This window comes from Panthera leo, chromosome C2, assembly GCF_018350215.1.
Source record: "Panthera leo isolate Ple1 chromosome C2, P.leo_Ple1_pat1.1, whole genome shotgun sequence".
NCBI lineage: Eukaryota > Metazoa > Chordata > Mammalia > Carnivora > Felidae > Panthera > Panthera leo.
The window spans coordinates 68912822-68928374 of NC_056687.1; the positions used below are offsets into that span (position 1 = coordinate 68912822).

Sequence of the window (15553 nt, forward strand, 5' to 3'; positions counted from 1 at the left end):
TCCCTAACCCCAATGACTCAGTCCAAATACACTGAAATATTTACTCTCCCTCAGATCTTCCTGGGCTTTGCAGGAATTTAGATTAATCACCCTTTAGTCTCCATCCTGGGTCAGGGTGGTGAGGGAGGGCTTTCATTGTCTGGTTAACTACTGGGGATTTTATTTCTAGGGAGGGTGCAGGAAAGGAGGAATATTTGTTGAGGGTCTCTTGAGAGCTAGTTTGTGGATTTCTTGCACATGCCAATGAGCACTGAGCACCCAGGCAAGTGGGGAGGCAGAGGGGTACCCTGGGGAGATCACTGACCTCCGTGTGCCTTTATCCATTCACTGAACACATGCTCACAGAGCAGGCCCCATTCTACACGCAGTAATGAGTAAGACACGGTCCCTGCCTGCAGAGAGCCAACAGTCTGGCAGGGAAGACAACGAAACAGCAATTAGAGTAAAATTCCACAGTAAGAATAAAATTGCGAGCTCCTTACCCATAGAGGCCCTGCTTGATGCGCCCCTGCGTCTCTTCCTGAACTCACTCTCTACCGCTGGCCACCCACTCACCATGCTCCAGCCACATGGTTTATCTCACTGTTCCTTGAACAGGCTGATCTTGTTCTGAATTTTAGGGCCTTTGCACTTACTGTACTTCCTGCTTTTGGAGCACTCTCTCCAGCTCACTGAAGTCTCTGTTCAAAAGTTACCTCTGCCTAGAGCCTTCCTTCACCACCCACCATCCAAAAGGACCCCTTGTACCTTTCTATGTCAGTATTGGATTAAACCAGGTGCTGGTTGTTGGGTGTCTCCCCATCAGAATGTACACACCATGAAGGCAGAGCTTATCAATCCTGCCCATGGCAGCCTCCCCAGAATGATGTCTGGCACAAAGCAGGGGTTCAGTACAGATTTACTGACAAATAAGCACAGTGATAAGGGTGCTTCAGCCAGTAAGATAACTCATTCTGGGGATACCAGGGAGGGCTTCCTAGAGGAAGTGACATCTGTTGGGGGAGATAGACAGAGTTTGGAGAAAGGGGTTGCCGTGGAGAGGAGGCAGAGAAAGCCGGGTAAGCTGGCTGCAGAAATCATGTCAGAGTGCTGGGCCAGCGATTTCTGGATTACAAAACCTTGGCTAAAGAGGTGACAAAGAGCACATCCATGCCTGGCCTTCCTCAGCATCTGTGGGACTCTCCCGCTCATCTTGCCTACGGCAGAGCCGCCCTGGAAACCACCTCTCCCTGGAAACCAGAGAGGGCACTCTGCTCAAGGGCGCCCTCTCGTGGCCAGAGTCCCTAGAATGGCTTGCTCCTCTGGTTCTCCTGTCTGGCCCAATGCCTCCCTTCTCTGATTCTGATTTTCTCCCTTCACTAGAAACCAACGAACAGGTATGCGGACCGTCACACAATCACCTATCCACTGTCGCAAAGTTGGTCCTTTGGTAAAACTGGTTAGACTTGGCATTTTACCTTGTTTAAAAGTGGGGGTCAGCATACACTGAGCACGTCCTCCGTTCAGAAGACATTACATGCATTCATTAACTTAAGCCTCACAGTACTGGGGACTGTGACTATCAGTGTCCCCACTGCACAGAAGAGGAAGATGAGGCCCGGAGAGTCGAATGGAACTCAGGTCACTGGGCAGCCTGCTGCACAGCCACGATGAGACTGTGGCCCCCAGCACGTTGAGGGTAGCAGAAAGGCCAGACCCTGGGCAGCTACGCGGAGGCTGGAACAGCACTTGGTAGAGTAGAGCCTGCAGCCGCCCCCAGCCCTGAGCCGAGCCGCCTTGGGGCAGGGCCCGGGGTGCCACGGCGGCAGGCAGGCTCAGCCCACCCCACTCCTGTGCAGATGGCCCAGCCCTGCGGCTCGAGCGCGTGGCTGCGTCTCTCAGCCTGCTTCACCATTTATGGTATCTCAGCCTCTGTTTGGCCTTCACAGGCCAGTAAATCCCCACACCGGGAGGGAGTTCTCACCCACGCAGGGCTGTCCTCAGAGCAAACCCAAAGGGCTCTGGCAGAGTTCTTGCTGAGGACCTGTTTCTGCTTTAAAACATGTTTGGATAGGCAATCACCCCAGCCTCACTCCTCCCACAGACCTGGGGACATGGAGGACAGCCCCAAAGACCCCTTGATCCTTTGGGGACCCCCACCTCCAGTAGGGCTATTAGCCCAGCTGGGTCTCTTTAATCCAATCTAAAGCCAGGCAAGTGGGGACAGGCACTGGATTAGCAGGGCCGCTGGCTGAAGCTAGCCAGGAGAGTCTCAGAAAGTAGACTCATCACACGTCATTCTGGCCCTCTCGCCTGTTACTAGACTGTGGGGTAGGCCGTGTGGACCTCCAAGGAGAGTCCCCTGTCGGGAAGGTGAGGGCTGCTGCCAAGGAGAGGAGGCTCAGATCTCTTCTTGTTTCATTACTACAATTTCCCGAGGCCCCTCAAAGAGCCATGAAATGAGATCTGTGAGGATAAAGGGGATAGATAATGACAGCCAGAATTCTGGCTGACAAATTCCCAGGAGTCAGACTCAGGCTCCCACCTGGGTGTGAACAGCTTCCTGAAAGGAAGCAGAAGCCAGGTCCCGAGTGATGACTCCATGCCAGAGAACTTCAGAGATATTGGGGAGGACAGGGCATGTGCCCTTTCTTGGCAGGGCACCTCACAGAGCCAGCCTCACCATGAGTCCCTTAATCCCTAAGGGGTGACACTGCTGAGCCCACGGGGCCCAGACTCTCCCTTTGGGCCAGAGGATGCATGCTCTAGAAAAGGGCCAGGCATGGGAATGAGCACAGGCTTGGGGTCATGAGGATTGGGTCTGAAAGGCCAGCTCCACTTGTTAGCCTGTGTGCGTAGGCAAGTTGCATTAACTTTTTGAGACCTCCAGACCCTTCTGTGTAAAAGAGGGAGAGCACTGCCCTCCCCAGGGCTGCTGAGGTCTAAAGAAGAAAGCATTTAAGGTAGTAACCAGCACATGATTTTCCTCTTGCTCTTTTCAATGAAACCATGTCCTGTAGCCTCCCAGAAGGTGGCTGTTCACGTTACAGGGAGACTCTCCCCATGAGGCCTGAACGCTGGGGGATGGAGAGAAGAGACATGGTCTCCTGCCAGTCTGCTGGGAAAACAGAGCACAGTGCACCCGGTTCAAGCACCCAGGCCCCAGTCACACCCAGGAGCTGGGGGCCCAGGCTGGGGTGAGGGTGGGGAGGCAGGCTTACCTGAACACCCTGGCCCTGGGAAGCATTCCCCAGGCACTGTCACCATGCCTGCTGACACCACAGCGCAGACAGCTGTGTCTTGAGTGCCGTGGCTCCCCTGAAACTTCCTGGGACTAAGGGCTTGGCGAGGATCAATGGATGACCATGATAATCAGATTACTGGACACCATGCTGGTGATGTATGAAAATGAGCCCAGGCTGGTGGGGAGGAGCAGGGGCAGAAGGAAAAGGGGAACAACCTGCAACCCTCTCAAAGCCTCAATACCAGCACTCTGTTACCCAGTAGCCCCCAGCACGGGAGGTGGCATTTGTGAGACACCTAAGTCCTAAGGGAGTACGTGAGTACTCCTCCTAAGTCATTTTTCAGTGTGCAAAGTCTTCACACTGGGAGCTTCTTCAGCCAAGGGAGCCCTTGCCTCCTTCCCTTGAATCTTCCCTTAGCCCAGGTCGGGTGAGGAGGTGGGGAATTGGCTTTTGAATATTCATCTGCCCTGGCAAACCCCTGTCACTGTGAGGCCATTCTAGAGGCTATTTCCTCCACCTGCCTGCCTTCAGGTGCAGTGCTCTTTCTCCAAAGCAGATGTCTGCAGCAAAGGTGCTTCTAGAGAGGTGCCCAGAGGCTCCTACCATGGACAGTGACCCGGGCGCTGCAGGACACCTGCCCCAAGGTGTTCTTGGCCAGACAGGTGTAGATGCCATCGTCCTCCGGCAGGGCGTCCTGGATGTGGAGCTCGGCCACGCCGGCCTCACAGGAGGAGTGAGCGTACTGGATGGGCTGCTCTGTGGAGGCAAGCACAGGAGGGCTCAGGCCAAGGGGTTTCCAGTGGAGGGGATGTGAGCCCTATCCTCTGCAGGGCTGCTGCTGTCATGTCACCACGCTTGCTCAGATCCACCGGGGGCCGATGACATGGCAGGCCCACTCCCAGCCAGCTGGACAGAGGCTTGCAGGTGCCATGGAGGGAGGTGCAGGAGCAAGGCTGGGGCAGGCAGGACTGTGGGGGGAGATTCTGGAGGCATTGAGAATGCAGAAGGGAAAGGGACATAGTTCTGTGCATTTTGTTTAAACAAACAGTCCTTACATCCACATCCTGGACTTCACAGAATTCTGAGCCTGGAAAGAATCTTACAGGGTCATCTGGCCCACAGCCCAGCTTCAGGCACAACAGGCCTCACCCAGACAACATGAGGCTCCTGGCTCCTTTTAGACATCTCCAGAAATAATGACTTCATTCCCACTGCAGATATTCATCAGAAGGCAGTTGTGTGACCTCCACCTGATGTTGCAGTTGGGTCCATTTCAGTACATTTTAGGGTCCATGGAAAAGATAAATATGGGAAACTAAAATGACTCTAGTCCCTTCTTCTCAGAGTCCCTGCTACAAGATGCCCTTTATTCCGGTCACATAAAGTCCTTCATGGAGATAGAGGCACATGCTATGAACGTCATTGGTTTCCTTAATGCTATATGTTCCTGGGACTTTATCATTCCAGGATGTCAGCTTTCATTTCCAGGGGGAAAAAAAATCTCATTACTGAATATTCTGGCCTTAGAACAGGAATGTGTCCATTCACCATATAGGAAGCAACTGTCAATTTCTTCCCTTGTCAGGCCCCAGGGTCCTGGTTTGCATTTCATAAAATTGAGGATGGGCGGTAGGGGAGGGACAAAGTGCAGAAAGAAGTCCTCTCCCTGCAATGCAATGTTTTCTTATGCACATAGCAACACTTTGTGTCTCTGGGACAGTCTGCAGAGACTGCCAAGCAAGCATGCCATAGGGCAGGAGAGAAGAGATTCTGCCCTACCTACTGCACTTCATGAAGGGGGTCAGGATCCTGCTACTGAGATGACTGAACACTACTCTTTGCTTTTTGTGAAAATGACGCCCTAAAACCTATCTTCCTTGAGAATACCAGTACATTCCATGACTGCCATCAAAGGGCCTCTGCTGTCGAAATGTGCCAATAAAATGTTTGAGACCTCTTTTGTTACTGGGGGGTAACTCATTTTGGCCCTACAAGCGTGGGATGGAATGGTGGCCCCCAGAAAGGAGCTGTTGGCTCAGGGCACTCAGAATTATAGAATTGGGAGACCCAGAACTCTCGGACCCCAAGACTAGGAAGACCAGAGTCAGCAGCCAAGGGAACTTGAGCACGCTCTCCCTCTAGTGGTAATGGTGTGGAAATGCCAAGATTCACCAAGAATAAGAAGGTGGGGTTGCTTTTCCCAGTCCTGAGGGGTGCAGACCAGGGGTCAGCAAACTATTGCTCATAGGCCCAATCTGATCTTCGGCCTGCCTTTGTATGGTCTGCAAGCTAAGAATAGTTCTTACATATTTTAAATCGTTGAAAAAAAATCAAAGGTAAAATATTTTGTGATCCGTGAAAATCATATGAAATTCACATTTCAGTGTCCACAAATAAAGTTTTATTGCAACACTGCCATACTTATTCATTTACAACTTGCCTCTGGCTGCTTTTATGCCACAGTAGCACAGTTGAGTAGTTGTGACAGAGGCTGTATGGCCAGCAAAGCTGAAAATATTTACTATCTGGCCCTTTATAGAAAATGTGTCTGGACCTCTGGTCTGGATTCTGAGCCAGATGGAAGTGAAACTCTCTTACTCAGATCCTTGACTAGTCTTTTATGCCCATGTTCTGTTCCAGCTGCAAGGAGGCTGCCTGTTTGTAGTCAGTCACAGGATCCGACAGAAGCTCTGTCCATAGTGAGGAGTGGAGGGAAGGGCGACCTCAATTTTCACTTATTTGTCCAAGAAGATGACACATAGAAAGACTACATGGAACCTTCTCTCACTCACTAGAGATAATTTCTACCACAGCCTAAGCAAACCATACCAACTAGGAAGGTTTATAAGTAACACGTCAACGGGATAAACAACTAGGGGCTATTTGGTGCATAGGTGACAGGTGCCGCTGTCCCTTGAGGGGCATATTCTATCAGCCCTGAAAACTGGCTGAGGTCCCAAACCTTTTGTTCCAGCCCATTTCCTCACCCATAAAGAAGCTGATGCCCAGAGAGGTAAAGTGGGGTGTCCAAGGTCATCCGACCACTCGACAGTAGAGGAGAAGTGCCCTTTGTCTCCTGATGGGCAGGGGCCCCTTCACCCTCCTTGTGGATCCCCAAAGCAGACGCTGCTCAATGGCATCAATGTTATGAAGTGTTGTTAGTTCTAAAATTAGATTCCTCCCATAATTTTGGAATTGAAAGGCTTTTTTAAAAAGAGAAGAGTGATAATACAAGATAACCAATTTTTTTCCAAAAGACCTTACCAGGCAAAAACAAACAAACAAAAAGTTGGCATGTCTCTCTAGGACTATACCATTAAAAAAATTACTGGTCTATGAATCCCCAAACCAACTGCCGCTAAATAAAAGGTGAGGTTCCATGAGTAACTTCTAGTGTGGTTCACTAATTTAATTTGTTCATTTATTGACTCAACAAATGTTTATTGAGGGTCTACTATGAGCCTGGCCACAAAAATGAACCAAATTGCCTGTGCACCCATGTACCAGGCACGTTAACTTTTTCGTATTACGGAACTAACTTAATTTTCACATCTGCCACTCTGGAAGGTAGTTGATGTTATTCCCATGTTTCCAGAGCTCAATGCTCAGATAGGAATAGTAACTTGTCCAGTGTCCCCAGCCGGACAATAGTAGGCTGTGATCTTTCTGCACCCTGTGACCTCTGTACCCAGCATTTCCTACTTATGCATAGATGGTTCTGAGTAATAAATGGGGGAAAGCCAAGTGAGAATGCAGGCAGGGCCAAAGGACCCAGAGGGCTGGAGCAGGGGGAACTCACCATTGAGCAGCCAAGTGATTTGGGGGACCGGGATCCCCTGCACTGAGCACTGCAGCACAAAGTCCTGGCCCTCAATGACAGTGCAGTCCTTCAGGACACTGGAGAATGAGGGAGCCACCTCCATCACAGCCAGCTCTGCAAGGGCAAAGAACAGACAGGCCACCTCAGACCACCCTGGCCTGCTCTGGTGACAGACTGCAGTCACCCTGAGCCTCACAGGCAGATACCTCGCTGCCCCAAACACCCGGAGCTTCCTTAGGAGCCTGGCTGGACCTTAACCTATCTTCACACTTGGAGGCAGGCAGCACCACAGGTGTGGAGACCTGGACTGGGAGGCAGAGAAAGCGGCAGGGGCTATTTCACAGTCACAGAACAGCCCAGGTCTGGGAGTGCTCAGGACACGGGCCTGCACCCCTTCCCCCAAACCCCGCCCCGCACCCAGGACTCAGGCACCTCCTAGGTTGGCTTCCTTTTGCGTCCTGGAGCATCCACAAAACTTCTTCCCCACTTTCTCTTGCCCCTTCTCTCCTTTAACATATTCTATCAGACCTGCACAATCTGGGGAATATCTTTGTACTTGTAGAGACAACATGCCCACTGGTAAGGACATTTCAGTTTTAATTACTATTTTTTCCAATTCCAGGACAAAGACTCACGTGTGTTGTAGTTTTCCAACCTAAGCCGATGGTTCAGGACCACTGGGGGCCTGGGACTATGCATTACTAAGTTCCCTCATGATTCTGATGCATATTCGAGAACAACTGAGCTGAACTTTCCAGAAGCCCTCTACATTGGTGAATTGGGGAGCATTTTGTAGTTTGGGGATCTTAACTAAGAGCAGTAGGAATAGATAATCTCTTCTACAACTGGAACATGCTGCAGAAACGTCAAGGTGGCTGACAGCTGAGAAGAGGAAATGGGTTTGGTGATTAGACGAGGCCTCAGCAGTGGGGTGGCTCAGTCGGTTCAGCGTCTGTCTTTGGCTCAGGTCATGATCTCACAGCTTGTAAGCCCCGCGTCAGACTGTCCACCGTCAGTGCAGAGCCTGCTTTGGATCCTCTGTCTCCCTCTCTCTCTGCCCTTTCCCCACTCTCTCTCTCTCTCTCTCAAAAATGAACATTAAAAAAAAAGCCTCACCAGTGCTTTTCAAGAGAAGCTAGTCTAGGCAGTGGTGAGGGGTAAGCCATATTATACTGCAGGAGTTTAAGGGCAAACACGGGTACTTGAGGGCTTACTATGTGCCAAGTACTTTTCTAGATGTGACTGTGGCAGTGCCATGAGGTTGCTATCTTAAGCTCACTTTACAGACCAGGTTAAGTCCAATGGTGAAGACAGGCTTTTTGCCCAGCTACATCCGCCCTTCTACCCCCACACCAGAGCTCCCCTACGGGGAGAGAAGGCCGCAGGAGAGCAGCTACAGTCAGAATGATGGTGCATGTGATCTTCACTGCCACTGAGGGAAGGGATGAACAGACTACCTCGAGAGCTGTGGGAAGGCACTTCTATCCCTTTTCCCAGCCAACATCAAATTCCCTCCCAGGGAAATGCCGTAGACAGCCATTGAAAAAATACGGACTTCTTTGTCAGACCAACATGGGTAAGAAATATGCCACCTTTCACAAGGTGTGTGACCTCCAACAAGTCATTTAGCTTCATTACAGCTTAGTATTCTCATCTGGAACATGGGTGTGACTACAATGATCTCACGAGACTGTTGGGATAACTGAATGGAATAACAGAGATAAAGCATTTATTTATTTATTTATTTTACATTTATTTTTGAGAGACAGAGACAGAGCACAAGTGGGGGAGGGGCAGAGAGAGAAGGAGACACAGAAACTGAAGCAAGCTCCAGGCTCTGAGCTGTCATGTCAGTACAGAGCCTGACGCGGGGCTCGAACCCACGAACCATGAGATCATGACCTGAGCTGAAGTCGGACGCTTAACCGACTGAGTCACCCAGGTACCCAAAATCAAAGTCATTTAAAACAAAAATTTTTTTAATGCTGATTTACTTATGAAAGAGAGAGAGAGAGAGAACGAGTGGGAGAGGGGCAGAAAGAGAGGGAGACACAGAATCCGAAGCAGGCTCCAGGCTCCAAGCTGTCAGCACAGAGCCCGACGCGGGGCTCGAACCCACAAACCACGAGATCATGACCTGAGCCGAAGTTGGACGCTCAACCGACTGAGCCACCCAGGCGCCCCCAGAGAGAAAGCATTTAGCACAAAGCTAGCACAAATGCTAGCACAAAGCCTGGCACGTTGAGCAGGCCTTTGCGGAGTGTGAGCTGTTGTTATCAAATGGAAGCTGTGCATCAATACTACAGCTGCAGCAAGTTTGGGGTGAAAGTGGAGAAATCAAGGAGGAGCTTCAGGGGCCGTCGAGCAGAAGGAAGACTTTCTTTCCTTTTTCAGCATAGGGAAGACCAGAGCATGCTTCTAGGGAGAAGTGAGAGAGACTCTGGATAAAGAGAGGGAGACAGATTGAAGAAATGATGGGAGAGTAAATCATCATTAAATAAGATCTTTGTAGAGAGAGGAAGGGATGGAGAGGGAAGTCCAGGTAAGAGAGGCAGACAGCTCTTCTGCAGCAACGGGACAAAAGGGAGAAAGAGGGTGTTGCAAGAGAAGGTGAAAAGACACGTGTCAGGTGACCTGCATGCTGGTGAAGTCATCAGGAACGGTTTTAGACCAGCCAGTGTCTCCAGGAGGAGGGGGAGTCGAGAAGTACTTTTGCAATGACAGCATAAGGGCTTCTAAAATCCACTCCTCCATACAAGTGACAAGGACACTGGCAAACACAGTCAAATTCAACTTTTTCTGAACTCTGGGCATTAACCAAAGACTTACAACATTCTGAGCAGCATTCATTCAAAAACAAACAGCTGACTGTTGGTGAGAAGAGCCAGCTTTGTGGCAGGCTTAATTCCCATCCCGTTTGCCCCGGGGTCTGTGGTAGCTCTGAAGACCACATTCTCTTTCATCCCCACCTGACTGTAAGGAGAGTCTTGATGCACAGCTTCCATTTAATAATAATGCTAGTTAACACTCCAACAATGTTGGTTGGCAAAATGATGCTTTTTAACTTTCGGTGGACATGATGCCATGTGTCCATCCCATGCATAGAGCCTGGGATGATGAGGCTCAGGCTCTTGCACTTGTGAACTCTATAGGAACTCCCACCTCCAAATGAAACGGATACTATTTCTTATGAAGAAATTCATGAACATAGGAAAAATCCCAATTGAGAAGTAAATCAACTGTATTCATGTAGTGAGAAGTAAGATTACCCCCACCTCTTCCTAAGAATCCCCAGTTTCCCTTCCTTGAGACAAGTCATGGACCCTTCCAGAAATGTTTTATGCACACGTAAGCATCTGTGTGCACATATCTAAATAGATTCTTTTCCTTTTGTGCAAATAGCATATGATGCACACAGCTCTGCACTTGGCTCTTCTCCCTTACTGGTATATCTTGGACATGCTTCACCATCAGAGCCCACAGATCCGCCATATTTGTTTTACTGGCTGCATGGAATCCTACTGTATGGATGAAGCACTAAGTTCTTTTCTTTTCCTTTCTTTTTCTGGAAACATTTATTATGGCAAATTTCAAACATACACTCTAGTAAAGAGGGCAGTACAGTGGATTATCATATACCTGTTTCTCAAATTTAATAATTATCAACTCATGGCCAATCTCATATCATTTTTATGCCCACCAGCTCCCACTACACATGGATTATTTCTGAAGAAAATATCAGAAATCATATTATTTCACCAGTAAATAACTCAATTCATATTTCTAAACTGCACAGACTTAAAAAAAAACCCACAAGACCATCGTATCTTAAAAATAGCACTAATTCCTTTATATCAAATATCTTGTGGATGCTCAAATTTTCCTTGTGTTGTCATTTAAAAAACATTTTTAAAGGTGTCTCAATCAGGATCCACAGAAAGTCCATGGATTACAACTGTTGATATCTCATGTATCTTTTCATCAAAGTTTCCAATTGGAAATTTTCCTTCCTCCTCTTTTTCTTGCAATTTATTTGTTGAAAAAAATAGGCAAAGGGTATTTGTCCCATAGAACTTCCAACAGCCTGAAATTTGCTGACTCTATCCCTGTGGTTTAATATGTTCCTCAATGGGCTGAGGGTCCCTAAGTAGCATTCAAAATAAGGAGGAAATTTTATAGAGATAGATGGGTATAAGAATATTTATCACAGTTTTGTTACGACAGTGAAAAAATGGAAACAACATAAATATTCAATGATAAGAGCAAGCCTAAATCAGATACGCTATTCTATGAAATATCATATGACTGTTCAAGTCATGTTTTTGAGGTGTGCCCGGATGGCTCAGTCAGTTAAGTGTCTGACTCTTGTTTTCGGCCCAGGTCACAATCTCATGGTTCGTGAGTTTGAGCTCCACGTTTGGGATTCTGTGTCTCCCTCTCTCTCTGCCCCTCCCTCTCTCTTTCTTAAAAATAAGTATGCAAACACTTTTTAAAAATCATGTTTTTGAAGAATATTAAGGTAATATAGAAAGAAATCATATAGAAAGATGCTTATGTAACATGAACAAATTAGAATAGAAAGCAGTATACAAACAGCACAATGCCGATTTTGTTTTAAAGACATTAAAATACCTTTTAATGTTTCTGAGTCATAAGACCATCTTGTGTTTAAATCCCCCACCGTGAACATGCATAACTTTTATAAACAGATATTTCAGTAAACATAAAAGATGCGGGATCCCACATCATCTCCTATGACTCTAAATGTGTATATTTAGTGAACATTTGGTTCTCTGTGGTTACAAGAATGAGTCATGGCACTCCTTGGACAGCTGAGGAACCCAGAAAAGGGAGCTCTGGGCAGGGCTGGGCATGGGGTGTGGGCATGCTTATTCTGAGGGGACTGTGGCGTGAACTCCTGATCAGGAGTCACGGTCCTGGAGCAATGACTTTGGCCTTGGCATGTGGGTGGGGACGGTGCTTCTGTGGGGTTGTACACCCTGCGTGGGGGTGGTAGGGGGCAACACTCCTGTGGTGTAGGAAGCACCCCATGGATGGCCCCACCCCAGAAAACCCAGGGTGACTGGAGGAGTGTACTCACGTTTCACCAAGAGAGTCCAGCCACAGGACACCTGGCCTTGGACATTGGAGGCCGTGCAGCTGTAGTTCCCACTGTCCCTGGCCCGCGCTCTGAGCAGGCAGAGGTGATGGCATCCGCCTTCTTCATAAACCTCAACGATGCCTTCTCGTCTTCTCACGGGGGCACCTTCCAGGAACCAGGTCACTTCAGGCTTCGGGGTCCCTGAAACTACAGGGCCAGGCAAAGGGCATGAGGCTCCCAGAAAGCGTACTGTGCCAGCGGGGCGGGCGGCATGCTGGGCCCATGGGAGGAGCTAGGGCTGGTGTGAGCTGCCCTCCCACTGAAGAGGCTCTTACCCCTCACCCTGCACTGTGCAGGAGTAAACATCTCAAGATGGAGGCAGGGTCCTTGGGGAGGACAGACATAGGAAGACAAGCCAGGTCTCCAGATCAGCCAAAGCCAGCAGAAGGGAGAAAAGAGGAGCCCCTGTGGCTTGTTTTTTGATGGTGATATTGATGATGGGTTTTCCCCTCTAGAGTGGTAAGAATTAGGGCACAGGGCCGAGGCCCTATCCAACAATGAACATCGGGCCACTGCTGGGTGTTTCTCCAGAACAAGGCACATTACTAGACTGAGTCCTTCCTGAGGGAAGACCCCTGTGAGGTGGCTTCTGGGCCAGGTGGGAGGGAGTAGCCACCCAGGGGCTACATTGGTGAGGTGGGCTGGGGCAGTGACCCTCTTCAGCTCTACTCACCCTCACATCTGAACTTGACTATTTGATCTTCACTGACTTCCTGGCTTTGGGGCTTGCTTTCAAATTTGGGGAATGTGTAATCCCTCCGGCTCTCCATGGGGATTTTCCTGGTAGCAACCTTGCTCACAACCTCCTGGCTTCCCAGGCCAGAATGCCTGGTGGGGAGGGTGGCCGGAGGAGGGGCAGCTGGCCTCTCCCCGTCTTCTCCAGAAGGAGAGAGGGCGCCCGAGGCCAGTGCTCTTGGTTCCGGCTGGACTTTTGCGGCCTGCAGGGTGATGGTGCTGGAAGTCTTCTGCAGGATGGGGCTGCTCAGGGCTTTCCTAGGTCGGTCCCCAGACGGCTCCAGCTTGGATGCATCCCGAAGGGGCTGAGGATGGCTACCTGTAGCCCAGGTCGGGGAGCCACCTCTCTGGGTGCCGGAGCAGTTTTTTCTTTCAGCTGCAGGCTCCAGGCTGCCCAGTTTCGGCCCCTGCGTCGCTCCATTGGTCACTTCCTTCCTGATATCTGATTTGGCTGCCTTTGTTCCTCTCACAAATGACCTGTGTGGTGGTGGTTTGGCAGGGGGAGGGGTGGGCAACGGGGAGGGAGGAGGAGAAATAGAATGATCATCTGGTTACCCACAAACACTACTCTTCACGGCACAGACTCCAGGGATCATGAAAGCCTACCAATTAAGACAGAGTACAGGCAAAGGTCTCTCTCTGCAGCTTTCTCAGCTTCCCAACCCAGAAGGCAAGCAGTCATTCCTGACACTTCCCTGCCCCTCATCCCAATCCAGAATGTCCTGTCTGCACTTACCCAATCAGCCTTTTTTCTCCCCCTCCACCCAAGTGCCACCCTAGTTCCCACCACACAACTGGCTCCCCCTTGTCCCCGCTGGCCCCCTCTGATCCATTTGGTTCTCTGCATCCATTTTGGATTCTGCATGAGAAGCACAGCTGATCTTGGGTGCACTGAGAATAAAAGTGAGCTTCTCAAGATGGCCCATGTGAGCCGGCTCCTGCTGCCTCCTGGACCTCACGAGACTATCTTCGACGCCTACCACGCTACAGCCACACACGTGCTCTTGCGGCTCCCCTCCGTGCCACCCCTCTCCTGAGAATACTCTCTCCCTGAGCTTTTCCTCTTCTGGTTAATACCACCCTTCAAGGGCCTGAGCTCAATGTCAAGTGTTCAGGATGGGCTTCTCTGAACCTCTAATCTAAATTAGCGCTGCCCATTACCCTTCCTCAGATGCATGGCAGCTGGTAACTATGGCAGCTCCGCTGAAAGCCCCTTCTCTCCACCAGATGTCTGCCCACCCTGCAGACCCAGCGTCTAGCCCCGGGCCTCACGCATGGGCAAGGAAGCTCCTGGTGAAGACGTGCTACATGGGCGAGTGGATCTGCCTGGCACAGCACCCTTCCTAATGACTGCTAACTGGTAAAGGCATTGGCCAGACTCTGGGAAAGATGACAGCATTGTGTCTTCAAGAGTCTCACCATGATGACAAGCCTACTACAGAACCTGTATGGCCTACTGCAACAGGAGAATGAGACCAAACACAACCATGTCCCCCAACAGTCAGTTCTCCCTCCTATATGACGACTCGGAAATTCGAGGCATTTCTCCATTACAACCTCTTTTCTTGCAGGGCATCCCAAGATGGAAATGACTACAAGCCTAGACATACCTATTGGCATTGTCCAAACCTGGAAAAAGGGAGAGGGGTAGACTGTTAGTGGAATATTACAGGTACCGAGAGGAGAAAGTGATAAGACAACACTGTTTTTCATTTCTTATGGAGTGTTCACGTCCCCAGCTCCCGCTCTGCCCCTCACCTCCACTCCTACCTCCCTCACTCCCTCAGCTTCCTGGTCCTGAACTACTCAGGTGGATCTGATGAGCTCCTCTGAGCCCTCCCCTGAGACAATGTCAACATTTCCAGGGCTTCCCTGGGCCATCTATGGTGGTCTCAGTGGCCATACTCTGCGCCACGGGACCTGTCCTGTTCACTAGCCACAGAAGGAAACCAATTATGGGACAAACAAAAATAAACATCTGAAAAGTTCAAACCCAAACAGTTTAACTTACATATGGCCCTAGAAAACAAACCTCCCAAAGTGACCAGTTTTCACAAATACTTGCTTTAAAAATATACAGGGATGGGGCGCCTGCGTGGCTCAGTCGGTTAAGCATCCAACAGCTCAGGTCATGATCTTGTGGTCTGTGAGTTTGAGCTCTGCGTCCAGCTCTGTGCTGACAAGCTAAGAGCTTGGAGCCTGCTTTGGATTCTGGGTCTCCCTCTCTCTCTGCTCCTCCCCCGCTCATACTCTGTCTCTGTCTCTCAAAAATAAACATTGAAAAAAAAATACAGTCAGTTCTTCAAAGAGAAAAAAATACCATATATTTTTTCCTGCCACATTGTTTTTTTAAAATTTTACTATGGAAAATTTCAAAACATACACTAGTAGAGAGGATATAACAAACTCTGAAAGCCATCACTCAGATTTAAAAAATAGTGACATTTTACCAGTCTTTCTTATCCCTTTTTGTTTTGGTTTTTAGAGGAATTTCTTCTGGGAGTATTTTTTAATAAGTTTATTTATTTATTTTGAGAGAGAGACAGAGAGAGAACCAGAAGGGGAAGGGCAGAGAAAGCGGGGGACAGAGGATCTGAAGTGGGTTCTGCTCTG

The 15553-nt window shown here is 49.4% G+C and overlaps 1 protein-coding gene across 5 annotated transcripts in view; it reads right to left on the reverse strand.

Annotated features, from left to right (window-relative positions):
• The window catches only part of MYLK (myosin light chain kinase), a 278996-nt gene that overhangs the window by 105169 nt on the left and 158274 nt on the right, over positions 1 to 15553 (reverse strand). For 4 of the 5 annotated variants that reach the window (XM_042903128.1, XM_042903127.1, XM_042903126.1 and 1 more), the window contains 5 exons: positions 14551 to 14569; positions 12879 to 13417; positions 12146 to 12352; positions 7024 to 7158; positions 3828 to 3980 (listed from right to left, as the gene is read on the reverse strand). In XM_042903128.1, coding sequence (XP_042759062.1) covers positions 3828 to 3980; positions 7024 to 7158; positions 12146 to 12352; positions 12879 to 13417; positions 14551 to 14569 — 1053 coding nt within the window. The remainder of the gene's footprint in view (positions 1 to 3827; positions 3981 to 7023; positions 7159 to 12145; positions 12353 to 12878; positions 13418 to 14550; positions 14570 to 15553) is intronic. The other variant, XM_042903129.1, reaches the window with a different exon arrangement.